This window comes from Apodemus sylvaticus, chromosome 5 (assembly GCF_947179515.1).
Source record: "Apodemus sylvaticus chromosome 5, mApoSyl1.1, whole genome shotgun sequence".
NCBI classification, from domain to species: Eukaryota; Metazoa; Chordata; class Mammalia; order Rodentia; family Muridae; genus Apodemus; species Apodemus sylvaticus.
In genome coordinates, this window is record NC_067476.1 from 83,788,022 (window position 1) to 83,801,793 (window position 13,772).

At 42.9% G+C, this 13,772-nt stretch overlaps 1 protein-coding gene across 3 annotated transcripts in view; it reads right to left on the minus strand.

Moving 5' to 3' along the window:
• Positions 1 to 10,042: 10,042 nt before the first annotated feature.
• Ldlrad3 (low density lipoprotein receptor class A domain containing 3) overlaps positions 10,043 to 13,772 on the minus strand; it is a 238,014-nt gene continuing 234,284 nt past the window's right edge. For all 3 annotated transcript variants that reach the window (XM_052183084.1, XM_052183083.1, XM_052183086.1), the window contains exon 6: positions 10,043 to 12,995. In XM_052183084.1, coding sequence (XP_052039044.1) covers positions 12,758 to 12,995 — 238 coding nt within the window. In that variant the 3' untranslated portion in view covers positions 10,043 to 12,757. The remainder of the gene's footprint in view (positions 12,996 to 13,772) is intronic.

A 13,772-nucleotide genomic window follows, 5' to 3' on the forward strand; every position in this document is an offset into this window, starting at 1 on the left:
GACTCCAACACAGGACTCTCCAAAGATGGAAAGGACGTTCAGAACTTGCTGGCTCAGCTCCATTCTTGGAGAGAAACTTTAAATAAATACAGGCAGGGAAATGAGCTGTTATTTTCATATGCATGCTCATGCCCATAGCAACATTAGTCATCATAGCAAGAAGCAGGGAAGTAGCCCAAATGGCAGCCAGTAGGTGAACAGGGGTGGGGGTGGGGTGGAGGGTGGGGGTTGGGGGGTGGGGGGGGAGCATGTGGTATTTCTGTACAGTAGGAGGGTCACTCTGAGGCTCACCACAAGGTTGAACCTTGCAAACAGTATTTTTAGTAAAATAAAGTAGACAAGAAAAAATATTACCCAATTCCACTAGAGCAGAGATAAATTAAGACTTCAGATTTAATAGGAGGTGGTAAGTGCTTACTAATTTCCAAAGGATATGTTTCCCTAGTAACAGCTGCTAACCACTCACCCCAATATGCACTGCACAAAACAAACAAAAAATAGCTATTAATTCAAACCAGACAGAGGGTCTCTCAGAATAGCTCCTCAGTTCTCAACCTATTGGTAGATTTCTAGTAGACAAAGTTGGACCACATGCTGAACTCTAAGGACACTTAGTTACCTTTCTTGCTCCAAAGAGCACAAGCTATCTTGTGTTAGAAACTCATCAAGCTAGGAATGGGTTGTGGGGAAGGTGGAGGTGGAAATACAGGAAGGGGAGGAAGGAAAACAGAGCAAGAGGACTTTCAGTGAAAACAGAGAGTAGAGGCCAGGGGAACCTTTTCAAGGCTAATTCTCCTAGGAACCAAGATATCCTTGAGCTCTGTATGAGCAGTCTGTTCTGTGCAGATGCAGCCTGTCTATATTTTTTACTTGATTGGTCCTTACCTAGTTAATTTAAATCACAACATGTCAGTAAGCAGAAAGAGCCACCAAGAGGAACTCAGCATCCTTTCAATTTGCAGTATGTTTTCTCACTCTGTCCCGTGGTCTAGCTACTGGTCACACATGTGAGGGGAGGAGCCGAGCACCCACTCCCATCTTGATGAATTGCTCCGTCACTCACTTTCACAACTTCCCTTTATGAACAGCTCTCTGGGCAGTAGGACATTTTGTTCAGGGTCAAATCTAATAACAGTAAATGCGTCTCCAAAGATACATCTTCCTATTTTTCAAAATGAACTGTACCAGCATACATTGTCCAAATAATTTACAATAGATGACACCATACTTTTCAGAGCAATCTATCCAGGTTTGAAAACTAGGCACTCGGGTTGTAGGCTATAATCAGACAAATTAAAGATCAAAAGTGAAATTCCCTTTCCTTATTAGGTACATAGAAATTAACAGTCTAACACTTCCTGAATTTCTTGCCCTTAATTTTCTGCAAAATATGGAAGGTGAAGTACCTGTTCTGAAAACCACTGTATGATGGAGATCAAGGCGCCTTAGGTATGAGAAGACTGTGACCACACTGCTTATGACCCACACCCTCCTATGGTTGCAGAGACAAGTGTGCCAACAAAAGGAACCCACGTGACTTCTGAAGGCAAGAGAGCTCAGTGTTATTAGTCTCCCCCGACCCCATGTGTGGTTAGATGCATACAGGTGGCCTTACGGTCTTCACCATCAGTCCCGTTGAAGCAGCACTACTTTGGGAGACTTCATGAAGTGGCTGCTAGACTTCTTTGCCTGCTGACCTTTCTTTCTGTGTCCCAGACTCCAAGCAGTCAGCCTTAGATATATGACCAGGTCTTCTAGCTGGAATCTCCCAGGCATCAATTCACCAGCTCTTCCCATACCACCCTAAGCCCTGATTTCCATATTAAATCCCCTATTCCTGTAAAGACTGTCATGGCTCTAACTGATCCCAGAGAACACAGCAGACAAGTACAAACACCATTTTCATGAAAGATCCACTTATTAATCTAAGCCAAGCCAGCAACTAGGGTCAAGACATTTACATCCAGACATTTCCTGGGGATTGATTCCAGCTAGAGTGATGAGTGGCAAAAGCAGTATATTGTACGCGCAAGGAGGCCAGCATGGATCTCCTCTCTATAATTTCTGTAACTCTTTCTTCCTGTTTGAGCAAGGGGTCAAGAACTGGAGCGATCACTCACGAGCTCCAAGAAAAATCTGTGGTCCTATACCCCTCGAGTTTCGAGATACATTCACATGCTCAGTAACTCACGTACCAGTATATCACACCATTATAAGACAGTAACATTTCAAGCTTCCTGGCAAAACAGTTGTCACACTGCGTGAAGGACCACACTGAACGCAGAGTCAGGCAGGCGTATGCTCATGCTCAGGAGCCACTTCAATCTTTGGCATTTGTTCCTCACATTTGAGCTATGCTGTTTCTAATTCCAAGCTATTGCTTGAGTTGATTTACCTGAACACAGATCACATAAGAATAAAACATATAGCACACCTCCTCAAGTTCCTGTGTATTATTTGGACCTAGGAATCATTGCCAATCATTTTAAATAGTAGTTATAATTTGTCAAGCGTGGACTCTGGGTGCATAACTCTTCAGGAGTCTCAAAGTAGCTATAGCTGAGGTCCCAAGGACACTAATACCGAGATTCCAAGTGGATGTGGCTCCAACTGGGGAAGGATATTCTAGATATCCAGCAAAGGGTGCTCTAGTGGAAGACATGGCAAAAACCAAGGCCCTGGACTGAGAATGTGCCTTGAGGTATTAAGAGTTGGCAAGGTGACCCAGTCAGTTGGAGCACAGTAAGGGGAGACCAGAAGACAACAGTAGAAAAGGCATGAGGAAGCCAGATGGGGTCCTATAGAGCACTGTTTTGGTTTCTATCCCAAGTGAAGTGAACATCATTCAGTGATTTTGAGAATAGCCTAAGGGAGGCAATTTAAATGAGATGAAAAGAACTGTGTGTGTGGATGAGAAATGTTCTTTCCAGAGGAGCAACATCTGGATGCTTTCTTAGTTGAGAATGGCAGGGGCTTCTTCAGGGATACAGGGTGAATATAATCTACATACTAAATGAAGAATTCAAATATATTTGATGACTAGCACCCAAATTCTCTTCTGGTTCTTCTTGTTCATACATTTTATCTGCAAGGCAGGTAGGTGAGGCTATGGTGTGTTACACCGATAATCCTATGAACGTTTTTTTACCCTTCTCTATCTCGTCTAGCTCATGAATAAAAGACACAGAAACCTGATGTCTTAGGGTTTTGATTGCTGTGAAGAGACTCCATGACTAAGGCCAGTCTTATAAGGTACAATATTTAATTGGGTCTGGTTTACAGTTTCAGAGGTTCAGCCCATTATCATCTAGGCAGACACAGCAATGGAGAAATTGCTGAGAGTTCAGCATCTTGATCATAAGGCAGACAGTCTTCCAAGCAACTAGGAAGAGGGTCTCAAAGTCCACTCCCACAATGACACACTTCCTCCAAGGCCACACCTATTCCAACAAGGCCATACCTCCTAATAGTGCCACTCCCTGGGCCAACTATATTCAAACCACCACATTGTACACCCTGGTTCCCATAGGCTTGTTCAAACACATGAGTCTATGGACCATACCTAAGCATAGCATAATGCAGAATACATTTAGTCCAACTTTAAAAGTCCCCATAATCTATAATAGTATCAATGATATTAAAATTCCAAAGTTCAAAGTCTCTTCCGAGATCCATCCAATCATTTAACTGTAATCCCCTATAAAATCAAAATAAAAAACAGATCACATACCTCCAACATCACAGGATATACATTTCCATTTCCAAACATCATAGTGAGAAAATACTGAACTAAAGCAAAACCAAAAAGCCAGCTGGTCAGACTCCAAACTCTACATCTCCATGTCTGATGTCAAAGTGCTCTTTAGATCTCCAACTCTTTTCATCTTTGTTGACAGCAACAACCTTCTTTTTCTTGGGCTGGTTCCACTTCCTGTTAGCAGCTTTCCTCAGCAGCTATCCCATGGCTCTGGCATCTCCAACATCTTGGGGTCTCCAAAGCAACTTTCACACATGATTTTCTGGGCTCCTCCAAAGGTCTTGGGACACTTCTCTAGCTCTTGATGCTCTCTATAGTATGCTAGGCTCTGGTTGACTTTACTTTACTGCTGCAGCTGTTCTTGGTGATCATTCCACAGTTCTGGCACCCTCAATTTGCTGGAGTCTTCCACTACAACCAGGCTTCACCAATAGCCTCTCATAGGCTCCCTTCATGAGGACAAGCCTCAACTTCTTTGCATGACCCCTTCTCTCCAGGACCATCAATTGCAACTGAGGCTACGTCTTTACCAGTGGACTTTCCTGGCCTCTCACAATGCCAAGCCTCTCAGCTGCTCTCCATGACACCTTCATGCCTTCAAAACTAGTACCACCTGGGTGATTCTCACATTAACCAAGTCTAGCTGCAGCATGAAGTACAACTTTATCTATATCTGGAACATAGCTTCTTTGTGATCTCAGAAAACACTTCCCAGAAGATTTCACCTCAGTGATGCTGTTTTTTTTTTCTTTTTTTAATCACAGCTAATTTCTTAGCTCTAGGTAACCAGCATCAATTGTCCCAATAGTCCCTTCTATTCTTGACTCTAAAGCCAAAGCCTGGATTTAAGCTTTTCTTGACCTGGAACTTGATCTGTATCAGGCTGGCCTTGAACTTTTTGCTTCCCTCTCCTGGGATTAGGCCTGGGCCTAAGCTTTTCATGGCCATTATTCCTCTAGATCCAGATCAAAAAGTCTGTGTCTTCCAGCCTCAAAATCTGTATTGCAGATGTGTTCTCTATTTCTGGACTGTAGTTCATTTCAGATTAAGAGTCCAAATGAAAACAATAACCAGGTAATAATAGCACCTATATATAACTATCTCTTGTTCAACTGCAGAAGCATAAACAATAAGTTTAGCAGGCTGGGATCTTGCCTGGAGGTCACCACTCCCTTCTTTCCATTTAATATCTGTAAACACAGGATTTAGCTCTATTGGACTTCCTGGTACACCTTTAATACTTGAACCATATATTTTGCATTTTTTCTTTTTTAAGCTTTTTATACTTGATCAAAATTCTCTTCATGAGAGTAAACCAGAGGACAAAGTCTATGCTGGGTGTTCTGAGACTTCGTCTTTGCATTTGAGTCTTTTCACTTTAGCCTCAGGTAGACTCTTCAGACAAAGGGGAAACGCAGAAATATTCTTCACCAAAATGTCATAAAATAATCTCCAGAGTTCAAATCACCCTCATCACCAATGTCTTCCATACTTCTACTAGGATGATACAATGAATTCCACATGACTTTACAAATCCAAAGTCCCAAAATCCACATTTCTCCAAGCAAAAACATGGTCAGGCTTATCACCCAGCTAAACCCCACTTCTGGTACCAATTCTGTCTTAAAGTTTCGATTGTTATGAAGAGACACCATGACTAAGGCAACTCTTATAAGGTACAACATTTAATCAGGCCTAGCTTACAGTTTCAAAGGTTTGGTCTATTTTGGCAGAAAGCACAGTACTGTGCAGGCAGACAAGATGCTGGAGAAAGAGCTGAGAGTTCTGCATCTTGATACAAAGGCAGTTAGAAGATTGTCTTCCAGACAGCTAAGAGAAGGGTTTCAACGCCCATTTCCACATCCGATATTTTATTTACAAGATGTAAGCCTAGACTGAGCTATCCTAACTTTTCCATCTGTTAAAACACAGATGAATTCCAATCACTTGCCAATTTGATGTCTGGGCTGCTTCTGCTCCATTAGCCTGTCCTCAAGTTGCACTTCTCCTGGCCTTGTGCTTTTGGTCCATCCCATCTGATGGAAGCTTCCTGTTCTCTTGGTCTTTTTTCTTCTTCCTTCTCCCTCATAGTCTCTTTTGAGACCCTTCACTCTATTCTCAGGCCTGCCTTCTGATCCTTTCTGCATAGCCATTAGTCTCAGCTATTTAATGACCAATCAGGAATTAATAGGGAGTAATCTTTACTGAACATTGGTTAATATGGTGCCCCATATCAGGTTACAGTCTGGATAGGAACACGGAACTCAGCTTCTGAAAACACATCACACAAGAATAACCCCAATAGAGGTGTTAGATGGGGTGCTAGGCAGTGAAATGTGAAAGGTGTCTGTGCTGCTTCCAGGTTCCTCTATACACACTGCCTGGTGTGTTTCTTCTTGTGCAGTCCCTTCTAGTTCATTGGGATGGCCAGACAGAGTGAAGGGGAGAGACATAAAAAGTCCAATATGGAGTTGTATTGGAAGTCAAAGTGAGTGGAGGCATCAATCATATACAAAGGAACATGCCCCCTGAGACCATGCCTTTTTCCTGCACAGTCATGTCTTTAAGCTCCACATCTGATGGTAATTTACCCCTCAGCTCTGGTGGCAACAACTGTCCAGAATTTCCAAGAGATCGTGTCCTAGGTGTTGATGCATCCTTGCTCTCTGTCATAGATAAAACGATTAACCACAGGAAGTCTAGCTAACATCATGCATAATGTGAGTCTTGAGGTCTTAACCAGAAAACAGGGACATACTTCTGATCTGACAGTTTTAAAGCACTGCAGGGCAGGGCAGGGCAGGGCAGGGCATGGACACTCATGTGGGATAATTATCCCATTTCAGTATTTCCAGTGGTTGAAGGACAGTTCTAAACTTTGGGTGTTACTTTGTTTTTTTTTTTTTATAGGGTACATTTCCTCCTGCAGATGTTCATGTCTGTGAGACCAACCCCACATGATCATCTCATGAGAGCACACATGATACCACCTTCAAATGCATTGTCTTAAAGTTTCCTGCATCTGGGTTTGGAGAAAGGCTTGTTGGCTCCCTTGTGATGTTCTGTGACATTGCCTCTGTACTTTGCAAAAAGATTTAATGCCTGTAGCTCTATTGCAGTGGTTCTCAACCTGTGGTCGCAACACCTGAGAGGTGAATGACCCTTTCACAGGGGTCACATATCAGATAACCTGCATATCAGACATTATGACTCATAACAGTAAGCAAAATTACAGTAGCAATGAAAATCATGTTATTGCTGGGGATCACCACAACATGAGGAACTGTAAAGCCTGTGCTATTTTCCTATGTGTATTAAAATCTGGGTTAGTTAGTTGTGCCCTTTTCCTCAGTGAACTTTTGCAGTAGATATGTTGAGGTTTTGACTACTGTTAGACCTTTTATATAGGAGTTGCCCCTTTCTTACTCCATATAATTTTGGTGGTGCTGTCAGTCAAAGGATTAAGTCCCACCCACTGTAATAGCTACATGACCAAGGATGTTCAATCATGAGTTACAGAGTGTCAATAAATTCTAGAGGGGAGTCTCTCTTCATTCTCATAAAGCCAATACTGAGCAAAATAGGGCTGAGAAATTGGGAAAGAAATGTAAATGTGTATGCATATACGTGTCTGTGTGTGAATGTAGATATACAGGTCATGGTACACATGTGGAGATCAAAAGACAACCTTGGGTTTTGGTTCGCCTTTCATCTTCTTTGAAACAGGCCTCTCCCCCACTCCCAAGTATGCTAGGCTAGCTGGTCTGTCTCTGCCTCCCATCTCCCTATATGAGTGCTGGAATTATAGGTGGTTAAATTATGTAAGAGTTTTTATATGGGTTCTGGGAATTTGAACTCAGGTCCTCAGGCTTGCAAGCAATTAAAAAGCAAGCGAATTCTTTTTAATTGAAAATTTTATGCACAAATAGCATGCACTGATTTTTGTAGTCTTTGCATTCACCTCTCATTACTCTCTCTCACCCATTCCCATTCTCATGCACTCCCTTCTTACTAGGTGCCACACATCTGTTTTTGGTACAAGTCTTGTTTGTGCTGATACCAATACAGCACATGTGTGTGTGTTCATGATGGCAAAAGCCATGCTGTACATAGAAAACAATGTTTCATAGCACCAGCTCTTAACAATCTTTCCATCTCCTTTTGCAGTGATGTCCCCAGAGTCGTGGAGGAGGCAAAAATAGTTGTCATATTTAGGGCTGAGTCATCACTGATTCTCAGTACGCAGAGACCAACTGTGAGTCTTTGTACTATTCACTCTCTACTGAAAGACGTTTCTCTGATCCATTATCTGAGCAGCATTATCTCTCAGTATAAACTTAAGTGTTTAGGAGGTGGAGGTCTACAATGTCCATTTAGCAAAACATCAGTAGTATGTTCTCCTTTAGGCTCTATGACTTTTGCAACCATACCCTTTTGATACACTTACAGTAAGAGGCATGTATTTCCCCTTGTACTGTAGGTCTGAAGTCCAGTTGGAAAGTGGTTGTTTAGGCCCTAACCAGTCTTCATTGGCAAGTTGTTATTATAGGACAAAGTGCATAGCTGGGAACAACAGTTGATAACTTTTCTCCTTACCTTCTTGTATGAGGAACAGTCACCTCACTTCAAGGTTGATTTCTCTGTGTCATATCCAACATGTATGTTATCTTCATGCTACATAGCTCTGGTGAACAATAGCCTGAGTGCCCTTGGTGCTCCCCAGAGATAAACTATTAATGACAGCTGTTCATCAGTTGCATTCATCCAGACTTGTTTGTAACAGACAATACTCATTTTAAATGAGTTGGGTTTTCATTCTATCTGAGGGTTCTCCGTTATGTCTTATGACATTGCTGGATTACAGGACATTGAAGGAACCAGTAGATTTTCTCATCAACCTTTCTCCTGAAACTCTCAGTGAGTGCCCAGTTTTTCCCCATCTTTTAAATGTGAATATTAGGTATGCCTCCTTTGCACCAATCCAGTGCTTTTCATCAAAGTGAGTCTTTGAATAGATAATCCACACTGCCTGTGGATTATAACCTGAATGGAGATGAACAATATTGGCATTTTCCAGGTTACCTATCAGCAGAGACGTTGTCTATGTTTATGATCTTGAGGGACTCTCAGTGGTAATTTTTTTTAAAACTAGGGTCTCTTCATTCAACCCAACTGTTTTGGGATCATATTGGGAAAGCCTGTATTACTATATTTTCTTATTCACTGGTCAATGACCTGGTAACTCTAATTCCAATTATATCAGGGCCTTTGACACTCTGTCTTGCAAATTCTTCATGGGTTCTAATACCCCAAACCATTATACCAGTGTCTGCTCTACAGTGCTTAAGCTTAAGATTTATAAACCCAATGTGGGACTGATTCCCTAGACTAGGAGTCCACTAAATTAGCCAGCTTCCCATTTTTATATAGTTTTATTGGAGCACAGCTTATGTACCCAATCATTTATGTATTATCTGTGAGTTCTTTGCAGCTGTTACAGAGCCACATATAACTATCTGGCCTTTATAACCTTTACAAAAATGTTGCCAATGTATGCCCTAGATTAGATCATCATAATTATTTCCTTATCATGGGATCAACAATTTTAGGATTCATAAGGCACCTTGAGAGATGAAGGAAAGAGCATATGAATGGACATTTGGGGCTTTGTGCTTCAGAGAAGCCTGGATAGGATGTGGCACAGTGCTCTCGGGATACCCTTGTTTGATAACTTCATCTTTTAGAAGCAGGGGGATAATACATGACTCAAATCTTGGTCTGAAGGGTTGCATTTAAATTATAATTGGATTTCCAGTTTGGCCAAAGATGGAACCACTCGTTGTTGGTGCTACTGGGCATAGAGACGTCCTACACACTGTCCCTGTCATCATGCTGCCCTAACATCGCCTGAAAAGGCACATGAAGATGTTCTCTTGGTGGGACTCATGACAGTTCTTGGTGGTTTGAAACAAATTACAATCACACCAGCTTAAGGTTCAGTCTTTGAATCTGTGGCAGGAAGCTGCGAGTTACCTCAGCCACTTGTCTTCCCTTGGAATGATGAATGCTGTACTGAACCACTTCCCTTCTAGGCTGGTCACTGATGTGCACAATTTCTCCCTACTAGTCCAATCACGCCTGTAGAATCCCAAGTACCCACCATGTTTTGAAGTTTCATCAGTATATTCTTCCTTGTTCTCACACATTTATTGGGGAAGCTGAACCAGAAGTGACTTTTTATATTGTTAGGGGGAGAACAGTGGGTCAAGAACCATTCACACAGCAGAAAGAATGAAACTGCAAGTTTATTTGAGAATATAAAAATTAAAAAAAGGGCCAATTAAAAAAAACAAACCAAAAACCAAAAAGCAACCACATACAATCTTCCAGTTTATATAACTTTGAATAATCACACGCTATTTATTAATATCTTAGTTGCATTTCAAAAAAATCATCAATTACAAGGTAGAAGGAGTTAAGTTAGGCAGTGAGTTCCAACCACAGTGAATCGAGTGTAGTGTCAAAATGAAGTGCTGACCTCACTGGAGGAGAGACAATGGAGGAGAGGCATTTTTCTGGCTGGTGTGAATTAGGCAATATAGTATTTAAAAAATCCTGACTGGAATGAATTTAAAAAAAATATTGCTAGCCACTTACTTGATATCTTGAAAAAAAAATAGGGGGAAAAAAACCCCAAGTCCCAGAGCTTTGCTATCTTATTTATCATTATTATTTTTAAAAATCCATTAAAAACCAAATCTATAGTAAAAAATGTTCCTGTGTTTGTTTGGAAACAAAAACAAAACAAAACAAAAAAACCAACATTAATAGGCTTTCCTTATCTACTAAAACCATTTGTCTTTCCTAAAATGCCTTGAAGCAGAAAAGCTCAGGAGATTAGCTCACTGCACAATTAATTAAAACTAGAATCCTTTCCTCCAGACAACTTTCATAGCACCAAAAAGAAGCAGGGGCTCATCAGAGGGAGGAAGAGCCACACTGACTCACTGGGATGAGATGTGCAGCCAGAAAAGCTGTCTGCCACCCAGGTTCTTTCTTCATTGGGTTACACACACACACACACACACACACACACACACCCCACAAATAAAACAACTCAAGTTCTATTTTTTAAAATGAAAGAAACAAACATCTAGGCTTATTTACACAAAACTAAAACCAAACCAAACCCCACGTGGCTAGCTATCTTTCCTGCAGTCTAGTTTGGATTTGGTTAAAAAGGAAGTCAGTCCAGCATCACGGAAGGCCACTTCATCCCTGCTCCCTGCAGGTTCCCTTTTAATTAGCATCCAACAGGTTAGTGAAACTTTCGTTAGCTTTTCATGGGAAAATGCTTTGAATGGGTGGCGGCTGCCTGAGGTGGCACCATCTGGTTCCAGTTTTGTCCCTAGTTAGTATGGTTTACCCATCACTGCCTGGTTGGCTGGGGTGCGTGGTGGCAGCATGCACTAGGGCTGGCTGGACATTGAGAGAGAGGAAAGGTAATCCAAACATACAGAAAATGGATGGAGGACTTGCCTCTGCGCGTTTCAGTAGCTCAATAAATAGTGACTCCAGGATGCCCCAGTGCAGATGCTTGGTGTGTATGTGAGTCTGAGGTGACATTATGGGATAGGGCTGGGGAAAGGCTGCATTTCTTTTTGCATCTTTCTTTGGGCCTCATCAAAAGAGAAACAAGAAAACCAAAGAGATAGCTTTCCTATACACACATAAATAGTCCCTTAACTAGAAGGGAAAAAACAAACACACTGTTTCAAATGCATTTCTAAGAGACTTTAAAAAAAAAAATCCAATGGGAAATCTTGACTCCAAGTTATCTATTGCTCGCTTCTCTCAGGAGAAACTGCCAGAAGTCTGGCCAGCCTGACCCTCCCTCTAACCCTAACCCTGACTTGGTGCACTGTTCCTGGGGGCTGTGTGTGTGGTACAGGGACCTGAGAGTTCTCACGGGTGGCACTGAACGTGGTTCTCATGTAAATTAGGAAAAACATGTGTCCTTAAGTCCAAATGGAAAACAGGCTCCTGGGTGTTGACGGAACTTAGAAGCTTATCAAGGAAGCTGCATGGATGAACAACACGTCAGGCTGGGCCTGCTTTCCTGGGGCAAAGGGTTAGATCAGGATTTTGGCCAACGTAATTTGGGTCCTTATCCTTAGCTATGGCAGGTCATCTTGGAAGCGGACAATCCAGAAGGCAGGAAAAGAGTTATGGGGCCAAGGCAGGACCAGACTCTGTTAACCTACACATCAGGCGCTAAAACCACATGGCAAGGGTTTCCAACTTATTCAGGGATGCTGCAGAGGATCTGCACATATAGAAAGCTCTCAAGATGAGAAATCTTATGCAAATTTATAAGGCCAGGTTGGAGGTTTCTGAAAACCAAACTAGAGTTTTGAGAGTTGAAAGCTGTTGCTCATGTCAAGAGTTTTTCTTTGGCCTCTGCTGAAGTAGGATCAATGCATAGGGGAGTACAAAGTGGGATTTGATTTTCTCCTGGACACTTCTTGGAGTGGCCATCCAATAACTGCCTTTTGTAAGAATCCTCCAAATATATCTACAAGGTGGCAGCTCAATAAACTCTGGTCTGATGTCTTCTGACCTCCTGAATGTGCAGCATGGCCCTAGAACCCTGCCAAAGACTATTTACACATGGCTTCACCCTGCTGCCTGCCCAAGACTACTGGGATGGACCAACAATAGCACAGTCATCTGAAGCATGAGTCTGTTAATCACAGGCCCTGAAGGAACAGTGACTGTACAGAGAAAGATGGCAAAGCATCCTGTTAACTAAGTGGCTGGAGGAGTGCCAGGTCATTCCAAAGAACATCCCTGAAATCTGGAGAAGGTGCAGTCGGCACCCCAAAACTTCAACTAGAGATCTCCTCAAAATGAGCTCAAAGAGTGTCCCATGAGCACAGTCTGACAGAATTCAACAAGTTGGAGAGGATCTACCCATATGGACTTTGGAATCGCTGGATTTTATACTTCGTCAGTGCCCTGACTGGGCACAGAGTCTCTGGGTTCAGCAGTGCCCTCTGGAGGGCCAGTCTGCTCTGGGCTGTGGCCACTCCCTTCCACACTCAGGAGGCTGCTGGCTGCCTGGGAGCTGGCACTGTAGGCACTTCCTGACCGTGAGCGGTAAGGAGGGAGGTCAGCTTGGTTCAGAGACTCGGTGTCGGATGAATAGGGTGGTGGAGGAAGGTCATACCACGCAGGTCTGTAACAGAGAAGGCAGAAGGGCAGCAGAGAGAACATGTTAGAGTCAAGACAAGGCAGGCGATGCAAACCCAGCAGCGCGTTTCTGAGCAGATGCCCATGAGGAGAATACAGTTCTACTGCCAAGAACAATGGCAGTTCTAAGACCAGCAAACCCAGGGATCTGAAACCTGGCTGGACAGCAGGGCCAATGTCCTCTGGCTGCTCCTGACCAACAGCAGGGCCAGTACTGTGTCTACCCTGCAGGCAGGCAGGACCGAGGTTACTAAAGGACACCCTCAGGTCACCTTGCATGTTCTGGGCTACGGGACTTATGACCAAGAGTCATGGTTGGAATTGTGACCAAGTCTTTGATAAGGAGGGGATTCTGGCTTCCACTAAACCTCACTCTTCCTGAGGCCTTGGATGCGGTCACTCTCTCATTGCCCTATCCCCTTCTCTGTGCCTTGCTTGCAACAACATTAGGTAATGGGAAAGACCCGCTTTTCTACTCTCCTCGCCCACTGCTGTGAGTCAGTGTGCCTCTGTGTACTTCTCCTGTCACCTTTACTGCTCACAATGACCCTTGATTTAGGCATGACTTCCATGTCCACTGTCCTGGTGAGGAACCAGAGGCCCTCGACCACAGATTAATAAGCAGCAATGTGGGGAACTGGAACCCTGACATTCCATCTCCAGTTCATCAGTTTTATCCGTACTCTTCTCTGGCTGGGCCGAATACAAAGGATGCTCATTAGGTGAGTGAGGTCCTGTATTCTCATCTGCAGAGATCCCACAG